Source organism: Dasypus novemcinctus, chromosome 5 (genome assembly GCF_030445035.2).
Source record: "Dasypus novemcinctus isolate mDasNov1 chromosome 5, mDasNov1.1.hap2, whole genome shotgun sequence".
Taxonomy (NCBI): domain Eukaryota; kingdom Metazoa; phylum Chordata; class Mammalia; order Cingulata; family Dasypodidae; genus Dasypus; species Dasypus novemcinctus.
Window position 1 is genome coordinate 17620953 of NC_080677.1, and position 25520 is coordinate 17646472.

Below are 25520 nucleotides of genomic sequence, written 5' to 3' on the forward strand. Positions count from 1 at the left end.
TTTCATACCCATTAGAATGGATGCTATTAAAAAAAACAAAAACAGAAAATAACAAGCGTTGGACAGATGTGGCAAAATAGGAACATTCCTTCATTGCTGGTGACAATGTACAATGGTGCAGGTACTGTGGAAGACAGTTTGGCAGTTCCTCAGAAAGCTAAATGTAGAACTAGTATATGACCTGGTAATTCCACAACTAGGTATATATACCCGAAAGAACTGAAGGCAGGGACTCGAAAAGATATTGTCACATCAATGTTCATAGCAGCACTATTCGCAATTGCCAAATGATGGAAGCAACCCAAGTGTCCATCAGCTGATGAAGAGAAAAATAAAATGTGGTATATACATACAATGGGATATTTTTCAGCCATAAGAAGGGATGAATTCCTGATACAGCAGACAACATGGATGAACCCTGAAGACGACATGTTCAGTGAAATAAGCCAGATACAAAATTACAAATATGTATCAGCTCATGGATTTGAAATAATTAGAATAGGCAAACACATAGAGTCAGAATCTAGAATAAATGTTTCCAGGGGATAGTGTGGGGATATGGAATGGGAAGCTAAGGTTCAAAATATACAGGGTTCCTATTTGGAATGATAGAAGTTTTGATAATGGATGGTGGTGATGGTAGCACAACATTGTGAGCATATTTAACAGAACTGAAATTTATATCTGAATGTGATGAAAAAGGTCAATGTTAGATTGTATATATGGTAACAGAATAAATATTTTTTAAAAATCCATTGGAGTACATTATATGGTGTACCCTAGGTTAAACCATGGTCTATAATTAATAGTACAACTATAAAAATGTGCTATCATCAATTGTAACAAATGTTCTACATTAATAACAGGGTGGTATATGGTATATGGGAATTCTGTATTTTATGCATGATTGTTATGTAAACCTACACTTTCCCTAATAAAGTGAAAAAATAATAATAAATGACCCATCCTGAATGAAGTGTATCACATCTTAACTGAAGTATCTTCATCAAAAAGTCCTGTTTACAATGGGTTTACATGTACAGGAATGGGTTAAATTTACAAACATGTTATTCTGGGGTACATTCAGCTTCAGACCACCACAATTCTGAAAGACTGATCTGTGTTCAAAATATGTTTCAAGGGACTACATCTCACCTTAAATGGTGTCTTGATTGTTATGTTGCTTTTTCTTTAAAGGAATTTGGAAGACTGTACCTATTTATGCTTCCATGAAAAGAGATAAAGTGCAGAAATAATTTACTCACTTTACACTTAAGCCAGGGACAGTTTAATATCTTGCGTCTGCCCTATAAAAGGCATAAAATACAGTCATCTAAAATCAGGTCAGATCCTCTCTCCTGGGGAAGCAAAGCTAAAGAGTGATTCAGTGAACTGGTTTTAGAGTCAGACTCATTTCAATTGAACAGTAGCCCTACCTCTCACCAGCTGTGTAGCCTTAAGCATGTCCCTAATCTATAGGAGCCTTAGTTTTCTAATCTGTAAAACAGAGAAAATAATGGTAAGATTGATGAATATTTTTAAATAGTGTAGATAAATCAACTCATACAGTGTCTGACAGAGAGTAAGCACTCAATACACATTAATTATTAGTTAATTCATATCATTCTTAGTATTATTAACTGAGAATCCTTGTGGATGTTTGCTTTTCCAGTAGAGAAACTGGGACTCCAGGTCCTTACGTAAAAATCAGTGGCCAAGGTCAGAAATAAAATGCATCTAGTTCTAAGTCAGGGTAGGTTTACTGGACCAAGGATATTGTCTTTTTATGAACTAAACTCATTACCCCACACTGGTCTTTAAGACCACATTGTTTTGGGCAAGCTACATTTATGGTAACAGATGATAAAGCAGATTTATCTTTCAAAATCTTCAGATTTGTCTCGGCAACTTTTATGGCTCATATAAATAAGTTTGTTTGTTTTTTTCAATTCCTTCTGTGCAGAAACAAACCCCAATAATACCACAGTTGAAGAGGCACGGTATGGTAAGCAGTCACCAGAAATAAGTATTAAATCCTACCGTGAAATGGACATTTCCCAATAACAAGCATTTAGAGGTTTTTGTTTTTGTTATTTTACAATTATAAGGATGTGAATCATTTTATTTAACTTTTCCCCCTTTTTATTGCCAACTAAATATTACTAGTGGGAGAGCACTAGTGGCCATAAAAACTCAAGATCCATTATATCTTGATGTTTTGACGAATTTGGTTTTTTTTTGCCAAAATGCCTTAGTCAGTATATTTCACAGTGGCAATGTTTGGGGTAGACTGAAAATACAAAACTTGGGGGAGAAAATTAACATATAATCAAAACCTGTAAGTCTTTTAAAAAGCTTTATAAACTGTACACAGATGTCATCAGCACCAGAAATAACTGTGTTAGGAAATATAATTGCATTCCTGAAAGGGACAGTGTCTTTGGCCTAGCAGGTACTAAGTGAGCATCTGAAAAACAAAATGTAGCAAAAATTGCACAATGGGTAATGAGAAAATGATAGATTAAATTCCCGGGACACTGACGTCTGGAATCTTTTTGGGGTTCATTTTAACATCTATCGCTAAAGGGAAAACAAGAGATATGAATGTATTCTGGTACTTACTGAGATCTCTTTTATGTTAATCAGAGAAAATATTTCAGTTTTAGTTTGCCTGCTGTTTTTAAAGGCAATAGCAACTTTTGGTTTTCTCTAGGACAGATAAATATTCTTCATAGAATCACATGTCTTTCCTCTGACCTCGCTGAGAAATTGTTTTCTATCCTTGATAAAAGGGAGGGAAGATTGATCTCCACAACTCTGAAATAATCACAAGCTTTTTACACATTTTGTTGAGACTTAAATTAAGGAAAGAAAGAAAGGTAACAAAAGGAAGATTTAGTTTCCCAAACGAATTCAGCAGTATTGTGGAATCCTAAAATCTGATGTGGTGCATTTGCCCTCACTAAGAGTTGTTCAACACATTTCTGTACAGAACAGATTTACAGCGTCCATTTTCACTCTGGTTTCCTGTTACTCTGTCCACTCACGAAGCAAGTGTTTGGAAGGCTGAAATGGCTATGTGGAGAGTTTTAAGAGCTGACCTAGGAAGCGCGCACCCCTCTGGGAGCCATTTGATTGGTTAACACTAGTTCTGAGCCCGGTATGTGAATCTTTATGACTGCACAGCTTCAGGAATGAATTACTTGACCTTCGCTTTCTCCATGGGGGTGCACACCCTAATTTTCCACATGAATTTTCAGATGGAATTACAAAACTCTTTATTTATCTAGAGGTAAACTCTTCTGCAAACTTAACTATGTGGAACACAGGCCAAAAGCAAACCAAAAAAAAGGATCGGCAGCCAAAAGCGACGTCATTGAATCTCATATCTTTTCCTCATAGACTTTCTAATCATTTAGAACCTTAATTTTATTCACCATTCTGATCACTAGAGCGATGTCATTTTTTAGCCCACAGAAGATTGTAAGATCAAGTCATAAGTGGCAACACACTGAGAACAATATGATACAATAACTAAAACTAAAAAGAAAAAAGACACTAACTCAAAAATAATAGTGTAAGTTCAAACAACCCCATATATCTCCATAGTCCATGAAGACATCACTTATTATAAAACAAAACACTTAAACTTCCCTAATGAGTACAAAATAAAAAAGTTTTCATTGTATTCAATCCACATTAATTAAGAAAGTGAGGGAAGTATTTAAGTCATTTAATAAAGCCTTCCATCAAACAAGGACAACATTTCAAAAATTGGTGCTTAGAAGGATAAGCTCTGGTAATCGATTATTATCTATCAATCGATCCATCTATCAATCATATGTGCCTATTATCTATTTATCTATCATCTATCTATCTCCCAATCTCATTCTACCTATCTATCTGATCGATCTATGTATCCATGCAACAGGAACAACACATTCCTTCAGAAGAAAGCATTTTTGAGACACCAAACATAAATTAATTACAGCAGAACAAACTATTTAACTTGAGAAAGCATATAGACCTTGTGCTGAATCCCAGAGTAATTTAAAAAGTGCTGCTGAGCTCAAACATGGGAATCTGTCTTTTTTTTCTTTCTTTCTTTCAGCTAGACCCATGTTCTCATCCAAAGAAGAAACCGCAGGCACTTGAATCAATCTTCAAGACTTGTGTATGGGCTGAAATTCAGCAGGTAATAACGGGGATATAGGAACTGAAGCCAGAAACTGAGTTTTGAGGAGAATAAACTACCCTTCTTCCCACTCTCACATGCATTTGGTGTAGAAAGTGAAGGAGAAAGGAGGAGCAAGGGAAAACACATACTACTAAGGCTGGCCGTTTAATTATCTCGACTGGGGTACTTCAGGGGAAGGAAGAGGGGCACTATTAATAATTATGCTGGGGCAACCAACATAATTCTGATCTGTATCAGAAAAACTGGAACATAGATGGTCACCCTGATATTAAGGAGGAAGGTGAAAAATTCTATACTGATTAATAGTTCTTAAACAATTCTTGAGGTTGAGGATGGTGGGAAAATATGAAATGATATTCACAAAACTATTCTATAGTATACCCTGAAGAAATGATCTTCCCAATTCTTATGGCCATTCATTCATTCAGTTAACCTCAATTATTATAATAGCAACTTTAACACATTACAATTTTTAATGTAATTTCTCTTCCCTACTAGATTATAAGTGTCTCAGCAGAGACACTTATATTATTGTATTATATTATTGTATTTCAAGTCTCATTTGTTTTATTTCAGGAGACACTCAAAAAAAACTGTTATGTAATTATCAAGAGTAACCTTTAGAAAAATGGAAGACCAACACATTGAAAATAATATGAATAACAACTATGCTTTTATTCCCCATCTAATCTTAAATTAATCTTATTAGAGTAAAACTAATAGCTTGAATTTAAAGAGTGCTATAAAATTCTGGATTTCTCTGAACCACAATACTTAATTCCAGTATTGATAGCCTCATGGCACTGTTAAAATACATTACAGAAAAGATATATAAGAAATAAAATTGCTAGAAAAGAAATTATGTATTTTATTACTCAATAGATTTTTAATATTTAATTTGACTATTAGTCAACCTGATAACTTTATAGTTATCTCTGTAATGTGTTTGCATAGATAATGATTGTGGGCTACATGCAATCTGCTGCATTTTACTTGATTAAATTTACATACACTGCCTCAAATCCATTTTTTTCTAAACAAACTTTATAGAGAAAGGTGAGGATGAGAGTATAGGGGGGGATTCTGAATGTGTCTTGCTATATGCAGAATTAGAACTTTCTTCGCCATACGATACATACACTCACAATGCTACAGTTGCTATTTATTTGGCTATACACTATTCATTTCCTAGGTATTTCCAAAAAACTCTTCTAAGCATTCAAAACACAGTACACATGAAATTAAAATAGTTGCTCAAATATAAATATTAACATATATATAATATAAAATATCTAATTTAGTATTAATTAATTTTAATAGCTATCGTACTGGGCAATGCAGTAATCCTCCCCTTCTTTGGGGTGCAAATAAAATTCCAGGCAGAGTTTGGAGACAGGCAGGTACATCGGGGTCCTCTAGTTTGCTGTAAAATATTACCACAAACTCAGTGGCTTAATACAACACAAATTTAACTCTGGTAGTTCCAGAGGTTCAAAAGCCTGAAATTTCACAGGGCTAAGCTCAGAAATTTTACAGGGCTACAGTCAGTTGTTGGCAGGTCTAGTTTCTTAGGGAGGTTCTGAGGGGAGAATCCATTGCCTCACCTTTTTCAGCCTCTCATAGCTACCAGCATTCCTGGACTTGTGGCCCCTTCCTCCATCTCCAAAGTGCATCACTCCAATCTCTGCTTCTATCATCACTTCTCCTTTTCCCTTGACCCTCCTTGTGTTCCTCTTATTAGGGCCATTATGATTAGTGCATTAGGCCTACTTGGTTAATCCTGGATGACCCCCCTATCTCAAAATCCTTAACCACATCTGACAAGTCCATTTAGCCCTATGAGGTGACATTCACAGGTTCTGGGAATTAGGGCATAGATATTTTGTGGGACCATTATTAAGCCAATCACAGCAGGGAATCAGGTAACACCCCAGATTAGGAAATGGGAAATTTCAATTTTGATTGTAACTCAGCTCCTAACTTTAGAAGCATTTAGGTCAATTCTCTGCTCTACACTTAAATATAATATCCCTGTTAAGTTCTCACCCACTCTAAACTTTGGTTGAACTCTATTGGTTCTGTGACGTTCACCATTTCACCAGGAAGATCAATGTCCCCTTTGCACCTTATTTTTCTTTATAGTTCCACATACAAAAAAATCTGTCCTTATATTAAGGCCCAATTCCCTTTACTATAACATCTAAATAATGGTCTCAGGTCTGTCCTCTGAAGGCATATTCCTCACTACATTGACCACTGCATCCAAGTCTTCTATTAATCATGCCCATGTAGGACATGCTTTAAAGACTCTTCACTCTGCTGGTTACTCTCTCCTTAAATAACAATCTGTCATACATATACATCCCTTCATCAAAGGATGAACGTATCTGAAGGCAATAGTCTGATAATCAGGGCACTGATATTTGTACTGAATACCTGATTATGTGTTTACACAGTAAAAGAAAGGGTATAAACATATTAGATGTGCATGCCAAGCAGAATCAGTCATAACATGAAGGCACTTGGGTTGCAATATGGCAGACTCAACACTCAATTTTTAAGCATCCAGCATGATTGTTAAAGCAAATATTCTTTATAAATTTTTCTTATTTTTAAGAAGCTTTAGATTACATAAATGTTATATTAAAAACATAGGGGATTTCCACATGCCCTATCCCTTCCCCTCCCACACTTTCCCAAGTCAACATTTTTCATTACTGTGGGGTCCATTTGTTACAAATGATGAACACATATTGAAGACTATAGTTTGCATTATAGTTAATACTTTGCCCTGCACAATTTTAAAGGTTATAACAAGATGTAAAATGTATAATGGCCTGTATCTGTCATTTCAATGTCCTGAAAATGCCCCATGTTACACCTATTCTTCCCTCTCCCTCCCCTCAGAACCTCTGGTGGCCACTGCCTTTATATCAATGATAAAAGCAGTCTTGGTCTTGGTCATGTTGAACATACCTTATTCCTAGAAACAATGATAGAAAGATGGGATACATCTGTGGGCAGTTGTTTAAAGTATATATATGATTGCCACCTAGTTATCCAAATAAAATAAGCAGGTTCCTGGGTTGCTTTGACCCCAAAAGGTGACTTCCACAGGTCGCCTGGAGAAGTTGAAACATCACCCTATTGCCCATCACAGAGATGAAGTGTCTATGGTGCCATAGAGGCCTCCAAGAAACTCCTGAGAAGTTCTCCAAGAGAAAAGGAAATATTCTAGATTTCCTACACATTGGCTGTTCAGATTCTTCCAGGACCAGTTACTGCCTCTTCCACTAAAGATGTGGAAAGTTCTGAGAAATAAGCAGTGTGAAGTCACTACTTATGGAATCTCATCTGTTGAACAGAGAGAGAAAGATGCCCCAACACTTGAGTTGAAAACCTCAGGGTAATATTCTGCTTGATTTTCTGCTCCTTGTTACTCTGCCCCTGCTTCTCAGAGCTAAGTCTTTGCAGCCCACATGTGCAGTGCCTGGAATGCCATGGGAGTGTGAGGAGCTTGACCAAAGCTCGGATGTCTCAGGGCAGGTAGGTCCAATCCTTACCATGTACCTGAGGACAACCATGCTAGGCCTTGTTCTGACACTAATTCCAACCCTTTGATCAAGTTTTGGAAAGTAGGTTCTATCTTTTTCCCTTGGGCCCAGTCTGGTAGCCTTGTCCTTCCAGGATAGGGGGAAATAATGGTTCTATCTTATTCTTGCCTCTTTCTTTCTTCTTCCAGAAATCAAGTTCTGCTAAGGCCTTGTCATGTGGAAGGATTTACCTCAAGTCCACAGCATACCTATTTGCTAAGGTTCTGTGGTTTGCCATTTGTCTCTCATTCCTCCCACCCATGACTGATCAAAATTCTATCCATTGGCCACAGGTAATGGATCCGTCATCCTCTGATTTACCAGTGGGTACGTCCAGTTCTAAGTTCTCACATCCATGGTCTGATCCATCCTGCTAGGGTAACTAACCCTACCATTCTCCTCTGTGGCTTGAGACGAAACCTGGTGCTCCCATGAGAGATCCTTTCACCCAATTACATTTTACAAAAAGCCCCACTAAGGTAGTTTTCCTCATACTCAGGTTTAGGCATGTTTTCTTCTACATCATGTAACTTATGTCTTATACCTTCTGGGTACAGAAGTCTATAAGGAGACTTTTTTCAAGTACTGGATTTAACATTATAACATTTTTAAGAAAATTCTGTGAAAAGACCACCTATGTTTAGAAAAAATCAGGAGGCCAATTTCTACTAGACTGTTTGTTTTTAGCGTTGTGGCTTAAGTAAACTTTTCTTTACAAAAGATAAGCTTAAAGTTCTTAACTCATGGGAACATTTCCAAAAGCACCTAATAAATAAATAAGCCAGACAATACACAGCCAAACATTTCTTAGGCTAAATGTAGAGCTACGGCTGTCATATAATCATCATCATCAAAATAAGATCTCCTTAACTGTGTACTCCAGTTTTCATGCCTAGTGATCTAAAATCACTAAATTTTTCATTTCCATTTTACATCTCACATTTGTAGCATACTTCAAATATTTGCCATGACATTTTATTTATTTATTTATTTTTATCAGAGAAGTTACGGATGTACAGAAAAATCATGCATAATACAGGGTTCCCATGTACCACCCTATTATTAGCACCATGCATTGGTGCGGTACATACAAATCACATAAACACACATACATCTAAAATTGCATATATAGGCCAGGATGATAGGATTGGGTTGCTTATACTAAAGATATGTGTATATCCTAAAGTCTAAAATTACCTAATTTTCAAATTATCCAGCAATTCTCTATATTTAGCCTAATGAAGTGTTGTCGGAGAAAAAAATTTTTCTCAAAGGCTTAATTCTCACTAACTGATATTTGATTTACACTGCAAATTTGCTTTGGGATTTGCAGGAATTTAGGTATGAATAAACCTGAATATACTTATTTATAAAGATAGAAGTTTAACTTTTGATATAATACGAATACTGACACCAAGATTTGTGTATGGATTATATATATAGCTTTTTCTACCCTTTTTAGGGGATGATGGTTTCGACTATATTATACTGGAATGTAAAAATAAAAAATTGGGAAGCAGACATGGCCCAGTGGATAGGGCGTCCGCCTACCACATGGGAGGTCCATGGTTCAAACCCCAGGCCTCCTTGACCAGTGTGGAGCTGGCCCATGTGCAGTGCTGATGCGCGCAAGGAGTGCCGTGCCACACAGGGGTGCCCCTGCGTAGGGGAGCCCCATGTGCACCATGCAGGGGTCCCACGTAGGGGAGCCCCATGCCCAAGGAGTGCACCCCGTAAGGAGAGCTGCCCAGCGTGAGAGAAAGTGCAGCCTGCCCAAGAATGGTGCCGCACTCACGGAGAGCTGACACAACAAGATGACGTAACAAAAAGAAACACAGATTCCCCTGCTGCTGACAACAACAGAAGCGGACAAAGAAGAACACACAGCCAATAGACACAAAGAACAGACAACTGGGTAGGGGGGAGGAGAGAGAAACAAATAAAAATAAATAAATCTTTAAAAAATAAAAATAAAAAATTATAACAGAGTTCCATTGTGTTTAAATAAATGAGCACCAAAACGAATCTTTTCCTTCTCCCACTTCACATGACAGGTTAAATGCTGACATTTCCTTTCACATACATGAAGTATTTAATAAGGGTAAAGAAGAACAGTCCAAGGAAAATACATGACTGAAAATTTAGAGGGTGATGTTTGATATTCAAGAAAAGTACAGGAAGAGGCCTTGTTGTCAGAGGATTTCCCTGGGTTTAAGAGAAGGTGTGCTGATTGCACTGGAGGGAAAGATTCAGACCATTTCAGATACCTCCCCAATGTGAACACTTGTATTTTTTTCCACTCTCGATCTCCAATTTTTTCTCCTTTATGTACCCTTTTACTAAATACTAAAATCCACTTCCTCTCATCATTTAGTCCTCTTCCTTATCTCCTATACTCCTTAAGTAAGGACCAAGGTAATTTCATTGATAAAGAAGTTTCAAATTTCTCTTTTTGCTCTATGAATCCTTAAGTTCTTGAAGTCAAGTAAATGACTTGAAGGCATAAAAGTAACTTGATTATTTTTTATTTCAGGAGAAATACAGTGTTTTTTTTCTTTTTAAAACTGCATTTCCTTGAAAACATTTATATTAAGCTATGTGAGTCCCAGGACAGGGAGATTGGAGGATGATTGAATGCAAATAGCCCAAGAATCATCCTCAAGGAAAGCTGTATTTGTTTTGTTTTGTTTTAATGAAAAGAATCCAGGTTCACAGAAAATATCTTGGTATTTCAACCCGAATAGCACCCTCTGATTGGGAGCTTTTATAGTATTAATCTGATTCAAGGACAAGTGTGTTTAAATGGCAGTTCTTTTTATTTGTCTGACTGGAAAATTTCCACAATTAAAGATTTAGAAAAAACAGATCAGAAAGAAAATTGTAATTCACTACAAACGAAGGGAAATCAACTAAATAAAAGCTGTTACAGGATCTAAAAAACCAAATATGGAGTGGACTGTCATACTTTCTGTGGACTTTGGGACCCTCCCTCCCTCTATACATGGGCAAAAGAGATTTACAAACACTATGGTCCACGTCCGATTACAATTTGGGCTACCATAAACACGAATAATCTCTAAAATTAGAATAATAGAGAAAGATGAGCCTCCAACACCACGAGAGAGAAGCTCTTTCCTCAGAGAGCACACTGCTCTAACCTGAGGCCTACTTTGGACAGCCCGGTATGAGTCCCAGCTGTAATCTCGCTCCCGTCCAGGAAATTGTCAGCTCACCTTGGATACCAGGAGGCAAAGGGAGGAAATAGGATTGGGGTTATTGTTGTTCAGAGTGTTGTCAGAGAAGATGCCTTAACCAGCGCAATACAGTAAAACAGCTCAAATTAAGCTACACTCAAAAATACAATCATCAGGATGCTGAGGAGAAAGGGGTTTTGTTTCTGCGTCTACTCCACCCTATTCTCTTGAAAGATTCCAGAAGAGTTGTTTAAGTAACTGATTTTTTTTTTTAACCTTCCTGTCAGATCTGGTTTTTCCATCAGTACTAATATACCATTTATATATTTTTTAAAGAAAAGAAGAAAGTATTATAAAGATAGCCAAGCAAGATGACATATATCATCTCGGCTAGCGTCCTGCTATGGAACTGAATTCCTCAGATTTGAGATGCGTCCCATGAATGTAAAAGACATAAGCAGCCAGTCCTGATGGCTAAAAAAGGCGAATGAGGTAACGGTAACACTGATGGGCTGTTTGTCTCAAATGTCCCATAAATAGGAATGTGAAATTAATTTTTTTCAATCTACGTTCCCTAGCTCCAACGAAACCACTCCTCCTTATTAAGCTGAGGTAAAGCATTGAATGGAGAATGGTTGGAATTTGAATTGTCACTTTCATATCTGTAATTTGGGACTTCTTAATGAAACAAAAAGTTTACCAACATACAAAATCCCTAAATTTCCTGTAAAACTCCTCAGTGCAGACAATACTTTTTTGGGAAATATTTTTCCCATCTACTAATCAGGCCTCCTGGAACGATCTCCCCCTGCTGTACGGACGCTGCAGGACAGTTGGGAAGAGAGGGCTTCACCCTAGGCCTGCTGTTGTAACAGCTGGTGGCTTTGGCATTTTCATTTAAAATGCAAGCCAAAGAGGAATTTCTCCTTTATAATTGGCCCCATTTCCCCCTTCCTGGGACATTCTGCAATGCCACCAACAATGAATTGTTCAGAAGGAGGAATCATTTCTGTTTATGGGAAAATAGATCTCAACTCCAGGAGGCAAGGGAAGAAATAACAGAAAGCTTCAAAGGCCACAAAGAGAAGTTATAATCAAATCTGGATGCTGTTTTTGAGATCTGGCAGTGTTCCTCCATATACCAGCTATAAATGCTTGGGACATGGAGCCAAACGCCCTCTCTTTTAGCTTTGCCTGCTTCATTCCCTGCGCAACCTTGGGCAAGCTGTTTGCTTAAGCTGTGCCAGAGTAATATCTGGGTTAAGTGTGTGACCACCCACTCTCAGACACAAGCAAATCATTGCACTGTCAGAAGGACTATCGTATACACTAAGCCATTGGCCTGAACTTTATAAAAGTGATGATCAAAAATGCCTTCAGGAGGCAGCATAGCATCGCAGTACAAGGGCATGGACTGCTGAATAACTCAGGACTGAAGGCAAATCCTGGCTCTGCAAGTTATTGGTTGTGTGCGCTTGTGCTGGTAATTTAATTTTTCTGAGGCTCAGTTTGCTCATCTGTAAAACAGGGATAATCATATATCCCTCAGAGTGCTGATATGATGATTTGGTACTATATAGGTAAAGCAACTAATGCATAGTCATGCTAAGTGTTAGTCTTACCAAATGTTCCTACAGTAACTGTCCTTATAGTTTAAGCTCTAAGCTGGGGCTCCATATACATTGTAACACAGTGCATAGATTTTTTATGATTCTTACCACCTGTAATTCAGCTTAAGGGAAAAATGTATCCAAGCTTTGTCTGCAGTTCACAATACTCTGTATTTTCTCTATTCTTCCATTTATACTCCTAAAAACACAAAAAACTATGCATTCTTTTTTAAACTGTCTGTTGACATCAGGATATTATAAGGAAGAAAAGTATCATCCTGAATTTTTATTCCAATAACTCAACTGATTTCCTATATGATGGCAGTCAAATCACCCTTACTGTCAAATACTGTTTCCCTAATATACTTCAATTTGAGTTTCTCTTTTGGTGGTTAAAGCCTGTTTCTTTTCATTTGCCAGGTTAAGCAATTAATTGGGTATTTATAGGCAGCTATCATATACCCCCATTGTCATGGTGCCTCAGTCATACATTTTCAATTCTCCACATCTTGCTACTTAAATCTTACCCTTTAATCACCTCATCATCATTGTCACATTTTTTAACTTCCTTTCCATTTAATCAACTCCATTTTCTAAGCTACAGTATGAAATATTGCATGGAATTCTCCCAGTGCAGCTTTCCTGAGGCTCAATGAAGAGAAAGTGTTTCCTTCTTAAGTGATTTCTTTAGATCCCAGGATAGTTTTGCTTCTAGTGCAAGAGCATCACCGTGTGAGCTATTTCTGATTTGCACCTCAGTGTTGCCCTCAATCCATTTCCTTTATTAATGCCTTTCAATGTCAAATGAGGCTCTCACTGGTGAGCGGCCGGCTGGCCCCTTCCCTCCCCTCCCCACGGCCTCTCAGCCACCCAGGCACCGATTCTGATCAACCCTCTCCTGCCTAGTGCACAAGGGTGCTCAACCCTCTGCAGAGAAAGCCCCCTTCTGATATTCCTCAGGACTGTGGACCCCTAAGCTGAAAAAAAAATAAAGACAGAAAAATCCTAACTCTGAAAGGGCAGTCAGTTTTCCCACTTGTTTTCCCCTAACTTTTGTCAGTGTACATCAACCAAATTCTCCAATAAATGACTATTTGCAACTTGTCCAAGGGATACATAATCTCCACCGGGGTGTCCCACAAAATGCTTTTCCATGAGATGCTAATGAACTCTGGAGAGAAAGTTGTCCCCCTGGCAAATAGGAAATATGTCCCTATTTCCCTCTTAGCGACTTAATAGCCAAGGTTCTGAGAAATGCTGAGGTCATGAAAATTCACTGAACATCTTTGAATGCAGTTTCCCCAAATTAGTTTGACAACAGGATCATTTCTTAGTGGGGCAACTATTTGTATTTCAAGAAACCAGAGGGTTCCACAGAGTACTTTTTGGAAATGCTGCACTGCCTGGTGGTCCTTCTCTAAATTCCCTGCATGAGCCGTTACACTGTCATCTGTGGTATCTGAATTATTATTTTCACCTGCATGATTTGTCAGAGAATAATCATTTTTCTTTTTTTGGAGGGTGCTTTCACACTGCATGGTATCCACCAGCTTTAAGCACAGCATATTTATTTAAGAGATCCTAGTTGGAAAACAGGTAAAGGGGTTGATTTGGCCTAAGATACACACCTGAAGAGCAGTCCCAGCCTTGCCCTGTCTCTACTGCATTTCCTTTGGTTGGTCATTGGGACTGACCCCTTTAGACTGACCTCCTAGTTAGTTGTATTTGTCACAGAGTAGGTACTAGACAAACAATCGTTAAACAAAAGAATGATTTGTTTCGGTGTTTCCCTTAGAGAAACATATACAAGTAATGTAAGTTTTTAATGTCTGAAAAATAACTATAATGTGGCTAGCTTTATTTTTCTCCAAGAGGCTTTGCTACTGTAGATGCTGTTAGGAGTTTTGAACTTTCCACAATGTACTTCCACTAACTTCTTCTATGTGATGGGCACTTGATATATATTGTCATTTAATTATTATAATTTGCTTGGAGGTAAGTATTTGATCTCCATATCACAGATAAGGATGATGCCACCAGATTAGGAAGATTGTCTATTAACTCCAGCTATAAATGACAGAGTAGGGTATTGAGCTCAGGTCTCTCTGACGAGCTTACTTGCTCATCGCACATACCGCATGTATACATGAAGACAACACAGGAGTTAGCTAATTGCTTTGTAAACTCTTGCTCTGGCCATAACATCAGCCACGCATTTGAGAAACAAAAAACATCATCTTAACTTTCTTATACCAGCACAGTATTGTTTGCAGTTTAATCATCATTGCTAGAGGAAAATCGGGCTCTAAATTTAAAATAAGCCAGTCCCAAGTGAGCTGGAGGAAATTTTCCTACATAGCACTAGAGACATGGAAGAAGTGACAAATCAAACCTGGGCAGATAACTGCCAAGATGAGAAACCGGGGTAAATCAGGTGGCAGCTCAATCTCTTAGAACTTTTTAATGATTGAAAGCTATGTACATATCTCTAATATTTCTCTTTTTTCCCCTTCCAAACTGCTTTTCTGTTAATGTGTGAAAACAGTATGACTTGCAGGAAATGTAATCCACATGTTTTGGTGCATTTACACTTATATGCTCTTGAGAATATCAAAATGGCTTAAGAATACATTTCTGGTGGCTTTTTTTTTTTTTTTTCTCCATAGAAACACAATTATAGACTTTGTAAAAAATATAAACTTAATTCTTAAAGGAGGTAGGCTCAATCTTAGATTCAAATCCTTGAAATTTAAGCATTCTTTAAATTTCCAAAATGATCTTCAAATAAAAGTTAAAATAAATTAAGCAGCAGACTAAAATTGTAAGGTTAAAAACTCAAAAGCAGGCTCAACTTTACTTTCTAGGCTCAACCTTGGGAGACAATAATAAATAGAGCAAAGAGGACACATTTTAGAGGTTCCCAAACACTTGGTTGGTGCCCAAACACTCAATATGCCTCAGTTTCCTCATCTGCAAAATGGGCATAATAATGTATGGCCTACCGAATTGTCCTGGAGATTAAACAAATCATGTATATAAAGTGCTCATATATATACTATAAATAGAAGTTCTCAACAGATGTTCGTGTACATTCTGCCGTTTCAAATTTGAATGATGCCATTAATATCTATTCACAAAATCTATTTATAGTCATCAGAGAATTGAATTTTTCTAGTAAAGCCAAAGAATGAAAACACTGATCCCATTAGAATGGGAAGACAAGGCACTAAACATGTGAGTAAGTTATTTAAGGTCACACACCAACTCAGAAACCCAGCGACAAAGAAAAAGCAGTTTCAGTGTTTGAGGAGTTTATGGGAAATCACTGTGCTAAGGATATTCTTTAAATCTATGTTGGGTAGTTCTCCAGTTTTTTGGGGCTACATGTATCTCCTTGGTACCGTTAATTTCTTTTTTTCGTTAAGATTTATTTTTTTTTAAGATTTATTTTTTATTTATTTTTTTCCCCTTCCCCCCCTCCCAGCCCCAATTGTCTGTTCTCTGTGTCCATTTGCTGCATGTTCTTTTTGTCCGCTTCTGTTGTTGTGAGCAGTACGGAATCTGTGTTTCTTTTTGTTGCATCATCTTGCTGTATCAGCTCTCCGTGTGTGCAGCACCATTCCTGGGCAGGCTGCAATTTCTTTCGCACTGGTCGGCTCTACTTATGGGGCACATTCCTTGCGCATGGGGCTCCCCTATGCGGGGACACCCCTGTGTGGCACGGCACTCCTTGCACGCATCAGCACTGCGCGAGGGCCATCTCCACACGGGTCAAGGAGGCCTGGGGTTTGAACCGTGGACCTCCCATGTGGTAGGCGGACACCCTATCCACTGGGCTAAGTCCGCTTCCCCATAAAGATTTATTTTTTATTTACGTCTCTTTCCTTCCCCTCTCCCCGCCCCCCCCCAGGTGGTCTGCTCTCTGTGTCCATTCGCTGTGTGTTCTTCTGTGACCGCTTCTATCCTTATCAGCGGCACCGGGAATCTGTGTTTCTTCTTTTCCTTGCATCATCTTGTTGTGTCAGCTCGCCGTGTGGGCGGCGCCATTCCTGGGCAGGCTGCACTTTCTTTCGCGCTGGGCAGCTCTCCTTATGGGGCGCACTCCTTGCATGTGGGGCTCCCCTACGTGGGGACACCCCTGCGTGGCACAGCACTCCTTGCGTGCATCAGCACTGCGCATGGGCCAGCTCCACACTGGTAAAGGAGGCTCGAGGTTTGAACCGCGGACCTCCCATGTGGTAGGCAAACGCCCAATCCATTGGGCCAAGTCCACTTCCTGGTATTTTAATTTCACCACACACTCTCCTCAAATCCCCAAATTGTCTTGGGCTAACTTTTTTTTTTCATTTTTAAATTAACAAAAAATAATCTTTGACTTAATCTTTTGAAAGCGTATGGCTTGTTGAAATAGTCAAGGGTATAGAGTTCATGGGAACACTTCAACGGTCTCAGGGATTCTGGGTAGGGTAGACTACAGGTTGTTGGCTCTGAGCCATGTGGTCCTCTGTGGCTTGAGAAATGTTCAGATAAAGGACAGGCAAAGCATTTCAGGGCCTCTCCTCCCAACCCTTTATGTTGTATCCTAGTTTTACTCAAAGGATGAACCCACAGATGCAGTGACTGCTAAATACCCAGATAAAGATATGAGGACATGGTGGTATGGTTTCATAGGAGCTGATACAGAGAAGACAGATTGTGCTCCAGCTTAGAAGGACATAAACACCAACTCAGTGCCAAAGAAACCCTGAGAGGTACGTGATCAATGGAACATTGCACATGATGCACTGGTTTTGTTAGATATCTGGAGGTTTTTAATTCAACTACATACTACCATTTCTTCACTGCGACCAAAACCTCCTATTAATATTAACCAAATATGGTATATCTACTCAAAATTAGACCATGATCCTTTTAAATAAGAAGATGGCTTGCACCACTGATATTTTCTCTTACTATGTCTTCTCAACAAGAACGTAGCTTGGCATCTTAAGAATCCATATTTAAAGAAGAAAAATTCCCTGTGCCCAAGTCTCCTCCTTCCCTGCACCAGAGACTGCCTCTGAGGTAAAGCTAGAGAGGCAGAGCCACTCCTCTTTCAGTAAGGACTAAAGTAACCTCCTCTCCAGCCATGAGTAAACCCAGCATCGAAGTCAGTCAACCTCATTCTAGGCTGACACTGCTTAGAGACAGAGATGATGTCACTTCTTGATTAACCAAGCTAACTCTGTAATAAGGGTCTCTGAAACTGGAAGATAATCTTGAAACCTGTGCATTTAACTATTACATAGTTCCTACTTTTGCATATCCAGTCAGTTTACTTTCCTAATTATATTTAATTATTTTTATTTATTCCTTAATAACATATCACAAAGTCAGCACTTAAATTTGATCCAGGAAAGAACTCAGCTGGGCACCTGAAGTTGACCTGTTGCGAATACAGCAGAGAGTCAAGAATAAATTCCATAAAATTTCTGGTCCACTCTCTAATCCGTATCTAAAACTGTTTTACCATCATTGAGCTCTTCTAGTGTTTTGTTTTCTAGGTTTGGTTTGACATTCAGGGGTCTACTCAGATTATTTCAGACATACCTCTAACATCAAGGATCATTCTTTATGATGATACTTTAAAAAACATACCAAGAAATTTATAAATCCTATAAAATATTCAACTTATAAAATTCTTTAGCATAAATATCACTTTTTCACATTGAAAACTTACTGTGTGTTGCAGAAATTAGTTGATAGCTTGGGGCTGATTTTCAGCAAGAGTTTCTTATTATTAGATAGATTCACTTATCAGGAAACCTGCTTAGGGTCTTAGCTGATGAGGACATGTTGAAGAGAAACAAATGAGTTCTTGGCCACCTTTCTACTGCCAACTAACAGAAGCATGACTTTCCTTAGCATGAAAGCTGGGTCTCATGAAAGATTTCTTCTTGCTGGCACCGATAAACATAGTTGGTAGAGAGGTCTAAGTCATACCAGTGATGGTAACTTGGCTCTTAGAGCTTCTCAGGTTCCTGATGGAAAGATATACCTAGGGATCCATGCCTTCTGTTTCCTCCCTGCTCTCCCGGGAAGGGAAGTCATTGTGATGTTGTTTCTCATGGAACAGAAACAAAGTCCAGGATCCTGCATCATTGTAGGGACTTCCAGGGAAGAATGCAGGTATTCAATATCAAATCATCTGAGAATACATTGATTTATTTCACTTTCAGTGCATTGTCTTGGGTAGAGGTTTAATAAAATTAAAAATAATTGAAGACTTTGGGAAGTATCCTGGCTAGTCGACTTGAAAATTCCCTTCCCTGCCAGCTTTCTCTTGTTCTGTTGACAGAATATAGAACTCTACTTTCATCTCTTCTCTCTTTTTGCAGCTTAACCTGGTCCCTGAAGGAGTATGCTCTTTCTAGAAGATAGATTATACACTACACACAACATGAAAACTTTACACACTCTTCCTGTTGTCATCTGAAAGGCTTTTCTACCTTGAAGATATAACTTATCCCACCTTTTTCACTCAGATTGGTTTTACTTAGAATTCCTTATGAAGATGAACATATTTAAACTCTGTGATGGGATATAAGCTGAAACTCTGGTTCCTCTTAATTTTTCTTTTTCCCCAGTGAGATTCATGACAGCTTTCCCCATCGCTGTTATCCATTATGGAAATTTAACTACGCTTTGAGGATATGTGATTTCAGAAACACCATCTAATTTTCCATGGAAAGGGAAGAGAAAAACTGAAAGTAACAGGGCAGGGTAAAAGTTTGAGTCACATAGAAGAGGAAGATTTGTAAACCACGGGAGAGATTAAGTGGTCACTCCAGTCATTCCATCTAATGTATATGCTTCAAACTGAAAATAAACAAATTAGTAAATCTTCCTCAGATATAATTCATAAGTAGCAAGTCTATTCATTCAAAAGGCAACTCAAGATTTTGAAATGGATACTGTTTAAATTTGTCACAAATTATCTCTTTAATTATTTTTCATCTCATGTTGTTGTTTTTTTTTCTAGTCATTATCCTGAAACTTTTTTTTAGGTGCTTAGATGATCTAAAGGATGCTGTTTAGATTTAAATGATAGCAGATTTGTCCTCCAGGAGCTTACAAAAGCATACTGTGCTGAACCCCAGAAAGGTGTTTTAGATAATCATTATTAAAATGTCTTACAAAACATTCAGAAATGTAGTATGTCAGGTAATTAAATAAAGAAGCGCATTCGACTTTTAAAAATTCACGAGAAAGTCTAAACAGTAATATTCCAATAAATCGGTTTGTGCTGCATTAATCCATAGTAGTGAGTGCTCTTCCTACAGCCAACACCCACGAGCTAAAGACTGGTACAGGTTCCAAACGTGAATATTAAAATACTATGGGGAAAAGACTCAAGAAACTTTCTATATAAAAGACCTTGGAGCTGCTTTCCAAAAAGCACAGATCAGTGGACCAGAAGCAAGGGTAACTCAATTGAAAATCATTTTGCATGCATAGAAGACTGCTTCCCTTTCACAGCCCGGACACACACACCACTAAAACACGCTCCAGAAGTGCTGCTGGAATCCAATAACCACAACCCACATTTATGGGGAAGTATCTGGAAAAGGTTATGGCAAGGAACTTGAGAGTTGCATTTCAAACTCTATTTCAGTGACATCCTTGGAAGTTTGGAACTCAGCAGCAAGGATATTTTGGCACCTACAAAGTACATGGAAGGACAGCGTGTTCCACTCTGGCTGAAAGTATTAGAAGAAGAGGCAAATGGTGACTGGATCAGTGGAATCTGGCAGCCCTTTGGAATGTGATAACTAATGCACAATCTTCCACTAAAATCACAAAGGAGGGGGTTATATAAGGCCAGCCTCTTGTTGGGGAAATATTATGGGATGAATGTTAATGTGCCTTTTCATCTTGTTTTCCCATAAGTAACAAATTGCAAATTTTATCAATGTCAAAGCCTAAACTTCAGGATACCGTGTGTTACAAAAAACCGCCAACCAACCTAGAAGTTCTTTAGAAATTACCCCTAATCAATCAGTGAGAACATCTGCTAAACCAGCTTCTAGATTCCTACTAAAGCTCCACTTCCAAGTCCCACCTTCACCACTCAGATAGAAGAAATCTTAGAAGCCTCAGCGTAGATCTCCTTTCAATATTTGATTTGTTTTTTAATTTGATCATTAGCTCATTGTTTTAGGTCTTCTTCATCTGGCCTCTGCCTACCTCTCTAGGTTAGCTAAGAGACTGCCCTCCCCTTTCTATTTCTCCATCTGATCCCTCTCTCTGCCCTTCAGAGCACATATGCTCCTTCCTCCTTGAGGCCTCACCACCTCCTCTTCATCCCACAGCTACTTAATCTTTTGGGAACCTGCTTACTTTTTCCCTCCAAGGGAAACCTTTCCTGATCCACACACTACATGAATCCCCCTTGTGTTATCCCACAGGAACCTCTGGTTTTCCACAGAAATGCTCAACCTTCTTCTCCATAATTGTTCACAGCAGCTTTCCCTGGCAAACTGTGCCTGCCCTGCGAACAGCTCCATTCCCAGAGCTTCACTCAGCATTTGGGGCTTAGTACATTTAGTTAGATTAGGTGTGTGCATGGAGAGGGTTGCACTCCATCAGCTCCATCAGCTTAAATTTAATATTGGGCACACTGTACTGGTATTCTATCACTAAATTAAAGGTGAGATAAACCTAATGACTACTCCCTTCACTGGGGACTCTTAGGACATCAGACTATTTAAGCCTAGCAAAGAGAGACATGATAGGTTTTCTCAATTTGTCTCCCCATCAATAGCTAATTTTTTGTAATCTCCTACCACCTTTAATATCTGTGTGATATGCTCTAAAGCGCAAATGAGAGAGTAGTTTAATGAGCAGTGTATAAGTAAGGAATAATATTAGCATAACTGCCTGCAACTTATATTTAGAGATAATTTATGAGCATTGACTGACTAGGTTGTATGATTTAAATATGTCTTTTTTATATACACAAATAAAAGCCCTTATTGTTTATTATGGATTGGAGGTGGTGGGAATTGATATGAAAATGTGGTATATCACAATAGACATAAATTAATACAGCGATTGTTTAAGGCATACAACTTGCTGTATTTTACTATTGATCTTGATTACAAATACTGAAACAATTAAGTGGTTAAATAGCTATTTTTTAAATTTTTAAGTGGCCAAAAGAAATTTCCCCTCCCTGTTCAAAGTATATTGAATATTGGTCTACTGAAAATCTTTATAGGTATTAATAAATTAGCGGTCTCCTATACCAGAACTCTAATTTGAGAGAATGCTGCATGGATTTATGTATCTGTGAAGAAGGTATTATAAATACTGCATAAGAAATAATTATTTCTATTCTTCAGGAGAAAAATTTCCAGTAATGATTAAGATAAAAACTGCTTCAGGCAAATTAACACAACACATAGAAAATTCACAAGTCATAAGAAGTTCATTAATAATAAAGGAAATATAAGTACATAGAATTTAATAATGGGAACAAGGATTTTTGCTGTAAATACGGAGATGCAGGTACATTTGTGCTAATCTGCAGAACCACATTGGGTGAATTCTAACTTGTGTCTTCACTGGTCAACCAGAAAACAGGGTAGTATGAATTCACTTTTTAACTCGACGCTGCATTTCCTATTTGGGCAGACTCGCCTCACCGAGGCACTGCGACAGAACCTGGGTTCTAGCCACAGCATTAGTCCTGAAGACCGTATGCCATACAAAGTAAAGCAGAAATATCACAGGCAGGTAAAATCAACGGCGGCAACCCAATGAAAAAAAGGTTACTTAATTGGTGCTATATCCCCTTCACATTTAACATCTCTTGTCCTGTCAGAGGGGTCTCTTGCTGGAATACCCCAAAATAGGAGATACAATGGCAACTTTTTATCTGATTTCTAGAAGCAGAGTTGTCATTCACCATGGTTCCCCTTTGACGAGGAGTCTATCTGTGCTGCCCTCAAGAGACACTCAGACACTAATTTCAAAAATAACGTGGACATACCCATTTCATCTCAAATCCGAGACCTCCTGTATTGATCATCTTCTAGAAAGATTATAGGGAAAGTCAATTCCATAGCCTCAGCACACATCCTTGTGAGTAAGGGCTGAGGGTTCCTTTCTGATCTAAAATGAATACAAGTACCCGTGTCTTGACCAGCCCTTTGGGGATTCATCAGCTCCCTGCAGCAATCACTACATGGCAGAATTAACAAAGGAAGATATTAAGAGAAATAGCAAAAATTTGCAAACCTGGGACTGATATCTTCCCCACGGTAGGATGCTTCATCTCCATAATGAGGCCATTGTGTAATACCTTAAAATATAAACAGAGAAAAATAATTCACAAAATAATAGTACCTTCAATCTCAAAGTAGACTGAGAGCCACTTATTCAGTCTGTAGTGATGAAAAAATATTGCAAAACATGTTTAAAACTTTAATTTCCAAATATTTGAGATAAATAATGTTCCATCTTAAAATATACCAAGAGAAGCCAGAGGAGAGTAGAAGACACAAGGACTAACAAACTTCATTTCTGTTAAGTCTTCCCACACTTAAAAATAAAATTTGCTTCTAAACATGGGCTCTATTTCTCCCTTTCATCTAGGTATACACCTCTAAATATTAAAAGTCAGCCTCTTCTTGCATTACCTCATGGCAGGACTGGGAAATGGAAACATCACCTGCAGAAGGACAGGGTGGGAGGGCGGAAGGGGGACCTGGAACAGAAGAGCCTGCTGGCAATTTAATGCAAGACATGGAGAGTCAGTCCAATTCAACAGGTGAATCAGAGTACCTAGAAAGCCCAGAGACTGTAGATGGATTCAAGGTTGCTTGTGGCAGGCAAGCAAGCAGAGCTGGCTAGACAGAGAACTCAGAGAAGGAAAGCTTAGAGACCTGAGCAGTTGGTTGATACCAAGAATGTTTCAGCAACCTATTTCAACAATTAAAATATCATAGGGGGAAGCAGATGTGACTCAAGTGATTGAGCTCCTGCCTACCACACGGGAGGTCCCAGGTTCAGTGCCCGGTGTCTCCTAAAGAAGACAAGCATGACAACAAGCTGGTGGTGAGCGGACACAACAAGAGACACAAGGAAAACATGAGAGACACAGCAAAGCAGGGAGCAGAGGTGGCTCAGGCAATTAGGCACCTCCCTCCTACATCGGAGCTTCCAGGTTTGGTTTCCAGTGCCTCCTGAAAAGGAAACCAGCACACAGCAAGCAGACACAGCAAACGCAAATAACAATGGGATGAGGAGAAATAAGTAAACAAGTTTTTAAAATCTTTTTTAAAAAAGTAGCACAGGGTGAAGTTTCGGAACTAGGAGTAGGAAGATAAAACAGCTGAGAAAAAGTCAGAGACCTCATCCAAGAGGGCTGATGAAGATGAAGATGGTAGTCAATATTCCATCAAGAATTAGAAGGTAGAGACATGGTTTCAGGATTGAGATCCCAGGCCGGTTATGTGACTTGATGATAATCCCTTGACTTGAAACAGAGCTACTTAAATCGTTGGCAAATAGAGACTAGAACTTTTCCTGAGGTGTGGGCAGGAAAACAAAGTCTGTCAAGGACTAAGTACCCTCCAATTGTAGGTAAAGGATGGGGTAAGAGCATGGAACCTGGTTCTAGAACATGGAAGTTGAATTACTGGGGATAAAATGTTCTGTGATACATGCATGAAAAACGCTACAAAGGTTTTTTGGTTTTTTTTTTTTTTTTTTACAACTGGGGGCTACCTGGGTATACTGTCTCAAAAAACCCAACATCTATTTCGGATCTGCAGTAAGATAAATATGAAAAACCCATGCAAAACCTGTGTTTCACCTGAGCTATCTACCAAATGGACAGCTGCTCTCTTCCTGTCCTGCAAGTGCATCTAAAACACAGACGTATTTTAGTGGCACAATAAACTAAAAAGCACACATTCATGATAACATCCCAAAGCTTGGCATTGGTAATGATTCTATAGCAATCTGATCTTCAGGTAAAAGCAAGGTTTGCACATTCAAATTCTTATCACAATCTATTCACAGAACAAAAGAGCACAGAAAAGAGAAGCTAGAAACTAATAATGTTTCATTTTTTCACTTGAAAAACTCAGAGAAAGAGGTCAAATTTCTTGGATTCCATCCATTTCTAGTGAGTGCTTTGTTCACATTACAGGGCAAACCATCAGTAGGACAAGCTCGTGGGTGACTTTTTGAGGTTAGAATAACTCTGTTCTGGCTGAACACCCTGGCTTCCACTGTGCTCTTTGGAAATGGTCACCAATTTTGGGTGATGCCCTTTAAACAGCCTTGTCACCCACCCTCATTGAGGGTGATGCCCTCGATCTTTTCTAGGAAAGCCTTGCCTCTCTGTTGGGATCCCCAGGTTTGCACCCTCAAGCGGGCCAGAGAAAATTCTTGCCGCATTGGAACTGTGCTGTAATTCCATTCTGGAGTGGCTCGTTCTCCACACCCGCCCAGCACAGCCTCCTCCTATGTGGGGGTGGGGGCTAAATGCCAACGGGAGGTGCTAAATCTCAGTTCTATTAAGGACAGGAACAAAAATACCGAGCTAAATTTCACTCGGAACAATTATCTGCACACTGAATCATTCTCTGCTCGTATCTCTGTTGCCCTCCTGACTACCTCTTTGTAATAGCACTGCAGTGCTACTCACAAAAGACAAAAGTGAGTGTTCTTAGCTAAATATAACTCAACTGATGGTGCTGAAATCAATTAACACTGAATTTTAATCATGTAGCAAACGTTAAGTGTCAAACGTGAAAGGGTAGTTGCTAAAGGTCAAGGGACATACGTCAAGGTTTTGTGGAGCAGAAGCTAGCAGTTGACTGAAATTTTTCACAGAAGTAGCTTAAGGAGCATGCTTCCTTCACCCTTACCT

At 38.6% G+C, this 25520-nt stretch overlaps 1 protein-coding gene across 6 annotated transcripts in view; it reads right to left on the bottom strand.

Moving 5' to 3' along the window:
• Positions 1-25520, bottom strand: part of SUGCT (succinyl-CoA:glutarate-CoA transferase) — an 808774-nt gene that overhangs the window by 76377 nt on the left and 706877 nt on the right. For all 6 annotated transcript variants that reach the window (XM_023589970.3, XM_058296755.2, XM_004462561.4 and 3 more), the window contains one exon: positions 22877-22940. In XM_023589970.3, the coding sequence (XP_023445738.2) occupies positions 22877-22940 (64 nt within the window). The remainder of the gene's footprint in view (positions 1-22876; positions 22941-25520) is intronic.